General features: G+C 50.7%; 1 protein-coding gene across 1 annotated transcript in view; it reads right to left on the bottom strand.

Moving 5' to 3' along the window:
* The window catches only part of CALML6 (calmodulin like 6), a 10,413-nt gene extending 3,503 nt beyond the window's left edge, over nucleotides 1-6,910 (bottom strand). Inside the window, exons 1-3 of the mRNA XM_015417954.1 lie at nucleotides 6,849-6,910; nucleotides 955-1,134; nucleotides 61-200 (exon numbers count right to left, since the gene is read on the bottom strand). Of these exons, the coding sequence (XP_015273440.1) occupies nucleotides 61-200; nucleotides 955-1,134; nucleotides 6,849-6,851 (323 nt within the window). The 5' untranslated portion in view covers nucleotides 6,852-6,910. The remainder of the gene's footprint in view (nucleotides 1-60; nucleotides 201-954; nucleotides 1,135-6,848) is intronic.
* Between the last annotated feature and the right edge of the window lie 753 nt (nucleotides 6,911-7,663).

Genomic DNA, 7,663 nt, shown 5'->3' with positions numbered 1-7,663 from the left:
CGCTCCGCTCAGTAGGGGGAGGGGGGAATTAGAACGGTACATCGCTGTCATTCAACTTACTTGAGCGTGTCCCACTCAATGTAGCCTTTGTGTTCTTGGTCAAAGACCTTGAAGGCCGCTCGGAGCTCCTCGTCCTGGTTTTTAGACTTTTCGTGGTAAATACCCATTAGCACCAGGAACGCATCGCAGTTAGATCGAGCGGGGGGTGGAGGGGGGGGAGGAGAGGGGGGAGGAGGGGGGGAAGGCAAGAGGGCATGCCTGAGGATCATAAATGCTTCAAGCCTCTCTCCAAAGGCCCGTCTGCCTAATCTACCTTACGGGATGGTTTGGAGGATAAAACAAAGGTGGAGAAAGATGTGTGAGCTATACGTGGAGGAAGGAGAATAGATAAGGGACAGTTTTAGAGGGTGGCTGTGTTCGTCTGCAGTAGAACAGTGAGATTTTGAGTCCAGGAGCTAAAGGATCATTTGGGTTAGCGGAGTGCTCAAGGCACATAACACAGCAGAATCTATCTGGGTTGTGCGTGCTGTCAAAAGCTTATATGAGTCCTTTATTGTAAGGAACTCCATTCTAGACAGGATAGAGGAGAGATAGACTTCTAATCTCGTCTAACTAGCTAGGATGGATGGAGATGCAGAAAGCACGTCCCACTCTCATGCTGCCAAGATGGAGAAGGAAAGCAGAGTGTGGAGAGAAGGTGTCAGGCCGGAAGGAAGAAGGGTAGCAGTCTACACATCAAAGGGACAGTATCAGAGCAGTAGAAGGGGAGGGTGAGCAGGATCCTGGCCTCTCTCTGACTCTCTATAGTTCCCCTCTGAAGTCTGAGGCTAAGAGACAGCACAAAGGGCTTCACTTCCAACAGTAGCACCTTAGAGACCACCAAGAGTCAACCCTGCTTAGCTCCCGAGATCCGAAGAGATCGGGCTTGCCTGGGCTATCCAGGGCAAGGCAAAGCTTACCGTCTTTGTCGACATCCTTGGCCATGCTCACCAGCTCTCTCTTGGTCGGGTTGATACCGATCAGGCTCATCAATTTTTCCAGGTCTTCCGTTTTTGCTAAGCCATTCCCTTCTTCGTCGAACATCTCGAAGATGCCCTTGTACTCCGTGATCAGCTCTGGCGTCAGTGCCTCCGTCTGCACGGGAAAGGGGTAGCTTTTGAGAGGTCGGGGTGGACCGTTGGAGTCACAGCCCTTCTCTTTTCTGCAGCGCTTGCTTGTTCCAAATGTTTCCTTTCACCTTCAGACTACTTCTACCCGGTTTTTAATTCAGTTATCTTATTTATAATTTCTGACTTCATCGCCTTATTTATCTGTTTTGTAATCACTCATCCGGTTCTAGTAATTTGCATGGAGAATTCACACTTGAATGACTCAGGAAGGAATTCACACCCGCCTCACTGTCTCAGGCCCCTTCCACCCCTACTCCTAAGCTTTCCTCTTAAAAGAATTCCCAGTTTGATTTCCCTCCACATATCTGAAGGAAGGGAGCTCCGACTCATGAAAACTCATCTTTAAATAAAATGTTAGAGCAAAGTTTGAGTCCAGTGGCACCTTTAAGACCAACAAAGCTTAATTCGGGGCATAAGCTTTTGTATTCATGCACACAGAGCCAGTTTGGAGTAGTGGTTAAGTGCGCGGACTCTAATCTGGGAGAACGGGGTTTGATTCCCCACTCCTCCACTTGCAGCTGCGGGATGACCTTGGGCAAGCCATAGTTCTGTCAGAGCTGTTCTCTCAAGGACAGTTCTGGAAAGAGCTCTCTCAGCCCCACCCACCTTACAGTGTGTCTGTTGTGGGGAGGAGAAAGGAAAGGAGACTGTAAGCCACTCTGAGACTACGAGTGAAGGGCAGGGTATAAATCCAATCTCCTCCTCTTCTCCTTCTCCTCCTCCTGATACAGCCCCTTTAAGACCAACAAAGTTTAATTCAAGGTATAAGCTTTCATGGGCACGCACACTTCTTTGGAAATAGTCTGAGGTACCTGAAGAAGTGTGCAAGCACACAAAAGCCTGTACCTTGAATAAAACTTTTCTGGTCTTAAAGGTGCCGCTGGACTCCAACTTTAATTGCATGATAGGCATCACAATTCTGAGCGCAAGCTATCATCGAACAGTAGAGGGCGCCGTTGCACAGTCCAGGGCGAGAATCCTTCACACACCAGAATGGGTTTTATTCCGAGGCAGGAATATTTACCCCAAGAGGAGGCTTCTCATTGCTAATTGTAATAATTCCTTCACATTACCAAAGGGGAGGATGTTTTTTTACCACTCTGATCTTCCCTTTGCTGGAACGTTTTTGGGGGTTTTTTTTGGCAACTGCTCTTTCTGGGGAAAGGTTCTCCAGAAGAGCAGGCAAAAAATCGGTTTACCAGTCGAGGTTACAGGCAGGAAAGTCATACAGGTGTCTCTTTTTAAAAACTTTGGGTGCTTTCAGGCAAATGTCTGGAGTGCCTTCTCCCGTCCGTGCACGATAAATTGCCCTGAATAGATTTTTAAAAATTTCAGTGGCATCTGAAAAAACAGGGGGAGAGAAGTTGTCTGAGGGAAGGAAGGAAGGGAACGGTTGCCACAGCAACTAAGAACATGTGTGGTTTGTATTAATAATCCTGATTGGCACTCCAGGCGGGGGGGGGGGGGGGGGAGGCCAGTGGCATCAAGTCCCTCCCTGGGTCCTGGAAGCGCCAGGGCAACGGGAAAGGCAAAGGCAAAATGCAACGAAAAACGAGCCTGGACAGCTTCAAGACGGAATTGGATAAGCATACGGAGCAGAAGTCCATCAGTGGCTCTTAGCCACAAGGGATAGAATCATAGAATCATAGAATGTTAGAGTTGGAAGGGATCTTGCAGGTCATCTAGTCCAACTCCCGGCACTCTGTGCAACCCCCTGTACAGATAGGAACTCTCAGTCTGGGGCAAGGGATGCTCTGAATTCTTGGTGCTTGGGGGGGGGCAACAGTGGGAGGACTCCTGATGTCCCGGCCCCACTGCTGGACCTCCTGAGGGCACCTGGTATTTCTGGCCACTGTGTGACGGAGTGTTGGACTGGATGGGCCACTGGCCTGATCCAACATTGGCTCGACAAAGAGCCAAATTTGCCGTGGTCAAAAATAATCTACTGTTTTTGACACTGCAGACGCGAAAATTATTAGAAAAGAGCCAGAGTCCAGTAGCACCTCAAGGACTAATGAAATATGTTGCAGGGTAGGAGCTTTCGTGAGTCACAGATGCTGCGTGTTTTGTTAGCCTTTAAGGCGCTACTGGACTCTTGCTCTTTTCTACAGCTACAGACTAACCTTTTGTTCTACAAATATTATTATTAGATTTTTTTAAATTTATAGAGTGACTATTACGGATGAGCTGAAGGGGAGGGGGGGGGAGAACCAAAACAATGAAGCAGTCAGAAAAGTGACACCCACCTCCACGGAGTGGCCAATCTCCAGGTGGTGGCTGGAGATCTCCGGGACTTACAGCTGGTCTCCGGGCAACAGAGATCAGTTCCCCTGGGGCAGGGGTGGCCAAACTTGCTTAACGTAAGAGCCACATAGAATAAATGTCAGATGTCTGAGAGCCACAAGACATGAACAAACATTACACGTTTTTACTGGGAAATATGCAAATTTGCTTTCTATTCACATTAAACGAGACTGCCAACAATAATAACAAAAGGGGTAAAAGCAGATATTGATCATGATATCTATTTGTCCAATGATAATCTGTTTGCTAATGATATTTCGCTTCCCTGGCCGCCCTGCCCGGAGCCGAACAATAGGTGTGAAAGAGCCGCATGCGGCTCCTGAGCCACAGTTTGGCCACCCCTGCCCTGGGGAAACGGCTGCTTTGGAGGGTGGGCTTTACACCCTGCTGAGTTCCCCCCCTCCTCTAGTCCTGCCCTCCCCAGGCTCCACCCCCAAAACCTCCAGGTATTTCTCAGTCTGAACCGGCAACCCTAACCCTTCCAGCTTTGGGGGAGGGGGAGGTCACACAACTACATCCGATTGGCTACATGACGTTCCGTAGGGTTGCCAGCTCTGGGTTTGGGGATTTCCGGAGACTTTGGGGTTGGATCCAGGAGAGGGTGTTGGTTTGGGGAGGGGAGGGGCCTCAGCAGGGCACCATGCCATAGAGCCCACCCTCCAGGGGAACCGTCCTCTGCTGTCCGTAGACCAGCTGTAATTCCGGGAGATCTCCAGCCACCACCTGGAAGCTGGGGGACCCTACCTTGTGATGTCATCAGGCGTGGACCGGGAAGCCAAAAGGGGCTGGGAGTGAGTCAAGCAGAGCGCCCCCTGCTGTGCTACAAGGCGGCACTCCAGGGCCACTCAACTCAGCAGGGCCAACAATGGACATTGGCTCCCCCACTGCATCATCCCCCAAACTGGAAACGGCACCATAGGAGACGGTTGGCGAGATGACAGAAACTGCCACGGCTGATGAGGGATTGGGGCCAAGCGGCCCCTGAGGCTGGGGCAGAGTCGCTGGCACTTGGCTCTGACCACGCCTGGCCACCAGCAGCCCCCTAAGGCAAGCGGCCCTCCAAGAGGATTCCCTGTGAGTTAAATGGCCAGTCCGCCTCTAATTGCAATTCCCAGGAAGATAACGAAAAATCCCGGCAGCAGGAGATCAAGGCCATGATTAGATCAGGCAGGGAATAGGTGGGCAGGAGTGGGTGGGGGAAAAACCCCTCCCCCAAACTCCTTTTCCATCACCAAACGTAAAATAGGGCCCTGCCCTGGATAGCCCCCAGGCGAGCCCGATCTCGTCAGATCTCGGAAGCTCAGCAGGGCCGACCCTGGTGAGTATGTGGAAGGGAGACCTCCAAGGAATACCAGGGCTGGGAGGCAGAGGCGGGCGATGGAGCCACTTCTCTGAACGTCCTCCATGCCCCAGTAGGAGCTGCCAGAGGTCGCCATGACTTCCAGGCACGGGCACACACAAAATGCAAAACTAAAATCGGCAAACATTCAGCACAGCCGATTTACGTACAACAAAGTAAAAGATACTCTTTCAAAAGAGTGGTGGTGTTCAATGTTCCCTCTAAGCTGAGTTAGTGTGAGCTAGCTCACACTAACTCAGCTTAGAGGGAACATTGGTGGTGTTGTGTAGTGGTTAAGGGGCTGGAGTATGACCGATGAGGCCCAGGTTGAAATCCCCATTCAGCAACGGAAGCTCAGCTGAGGGACCCTGGGCTGGCCAGCTAGTACATCTCTCAGCCTGCACCATCGAAGTGGAGAAGGGGTCCTAGTCATCGAGGGGCTTAGAGATCGTCTAGGCCAGTGATGGGGAACCTTTTAGAGACCGAGTGCCCAAACTGCGACCCAAAACCCACTTATTTATCGCAAAGTGCCAACACGGCAATTTTACCTGAATACTGAGGTTCTACTTTAGAAAAAAACAACTCATACATTAACTTAAGAGGATCCAAACAAAGTAAGGAAAGCAATCCCAAATGCTTTCATTTACTTAAAATTATTTGGCAGAGAATTCGACACTTTAATGATGGTCTGGGCCTGGCTGGGGCGATGGCACGCGTGCCCACAGAGAGGGCTCTGAGTGCCACCTCTGGCACCCGTGCCATAGGTTCACCACCACTGGTCTAGGCCAGCCCTTTGCTCATTGCAGAAAATCCGCAGCTACGGCATCACCGCCCAATGTCTGCCGAGCCCCTGCTTGAAAGTCTCCAGTGAGATCCTGAAGAACTCCCGCTTTCTTAGGTAGCTCATGAACATTCCTCCCCTGCCACGAATTTTGTTAGTCTTTAAGGTGTCCTACTGGACTCTAGCTCTTTTGCAGTGCAACAGACAGACTAACTGGGCTAGCCGTCTTGCTCTCACCAAGAGAGAGTTTCTCCTGATGGCCGACTGAAACATACCCTCATGTAACTTAATCTCATGCGATCTAGTCTTACCTTCTGGCACCAAAGGGACCTGTCCCTCAGCCATGTAACGGCGGCGGCTCTTCAGGTATTTCAAGAGTCTGATGCTCTTGTCTCTCCAGGGCGTTCGCTATTCCAGGCCAAACGTACCCAGTTCCTTCCACTTTCCCTCCTAACGCTTGTTTCTCAGACCCACAACCGTCTTTCCTGCCCTGCCCTCCTCGCCCGTCCCGTCTCGTCTACATCCTTCTTAAAGTACGATGCTTACAACTCGGCGGAGTACTCCGGATGAGGTCTGCGCTATGCTTCTGTTCGTGGAGTCCGAAAACCACATCCGCCTTTCTAGCTGCCGCAGCAGACGTCCCAAGCACCTTCCACTTGCGATCAACCGCATTCCTGAGACCCTTTTCACATATGCCGCTCCCCAGCCAGGTATCCCCCCATTCCACACCTGTGCAACGGCTTCATTTGCTTAAACATAGAACTCTGCATCTGTCTCTGTTGAATCCCATCTTGTTAGTATCAGGGGATTCCCAAACTTTCCCAGTCGTTTGGAATCCTGTTTCTGCCTTCTAAGCGGGTTTGCTGTCTCTCCCCACTTCACGACACCTGCAGATTTTAGAAAGAATCCCTGACGCTCTCTGTCATGAGTCTGTTCAGCAAAAATGTCTTGCCTCTACGCCTGGAGGCTCCGGAAAGCATGTGTGGCTGAGACATCTCCCTCCCCACAGTTTATCTAAACGACATCTAAGTTTTGTTATGGCCATAATTTCACCTTGTGGCAGTGAATTCTAAAGGATAACTAGGTTTGGTTTCTTTGGGCGACCGTCCCCCGAGTCTTAGGACTACCGGAACAGGACACAAAAGAATTCCCTCTACCCTTGATGCTTGGCTGAGAAAACCTTGCTAGGGGGAGATGTAAACCCCCCCAGGCCTTCAGTCTTCGGAAGGATTGTGCGGAAAGGAGAGGAACTCACCATTTTCTGCTTGCGTTCCGGCTGCTCTGCTAAGAGGGTCTTGAGCGGCTGGCGAGGGGGCCGAGCACAAGGATAGTGTGTGAAGTCTGTCCCTTTTACATCTAGAAAAGTGTGCTCAGCACTTGGTACCCCAGGGAACGGGAATCTTGGGAACCTTTTATGGAAGCGAAGGCGGGCGGCCCTATTCTGGGAGGAATCTGGCGGCCAAATAACACCTGCTATGTTCTTGAAGCTGCAGGGCTCGTTCTCCAAAGGAGACGCTTTAGGATCGCTGTAATGATCGATCACAGTATTAGAGGATGGTCTAGACTGGATCCCTGCATTGCGATCAGTTTGGATCTGCCTTTGAAGATGGGCCCAGAATTTTGGACTTGGGCAAAATGGCCTCTGCCAGGTTAATGACAGGAGGGCGTGAGCTACAGGGAAGATACTCTGCCAGCCAGTCTTTGCTGGCTGCCTGTTTGTTCTGGGCACGGTGTGTTTCTGGTGTGTCCCCAGTAAAGCCATGGACATCCTAAACCATATTTGAAGAATGGCTAGGGTTGTCAAATCCAAGTTGGGAAATACCTGGAGATTTGTGGGGAGGGATAGGATCTCAGCGGTGTATAATTCCATAAAAATACCCTGTTTATAGCGATTCACCTGTCGATTCACTATCCTTCAGGTGCCAGTTTAACAACACTGTTTTATACTAGCATTTGGATCCTTAAGTTTATTTTGTTGTGTGTGGGGAGGAGGTATCAGATGTTAGGATAGGCAGGGGTCATTCCCTGCAGGAGCGCACAGGAGCGGAGCCCCGGCAGTAAAGAGCCCAG

The sequence above is a fragment of the Gekko japonicus genome, unplaced genomic scaffold (assembly GCF_001447785.1).
Source record: "Gekko japonicus isolate JY-2015 unplaced genomic scaffold, Gekko_japonicus_V1.1 scaffold893, whole genome shotgun sequence".
NCBI classification, from domain to species: Eukaryota; Metazoa; Chordata; class Lepidosauria; order Squamata; family Gekkonidae; genus Gekko; species Gekko japonicus.
The sequence above is the reverse complement of the archived record's forward strand: the minus strand, read 5'-3'. Positions and strand labels throughout refer to the sequence as shown.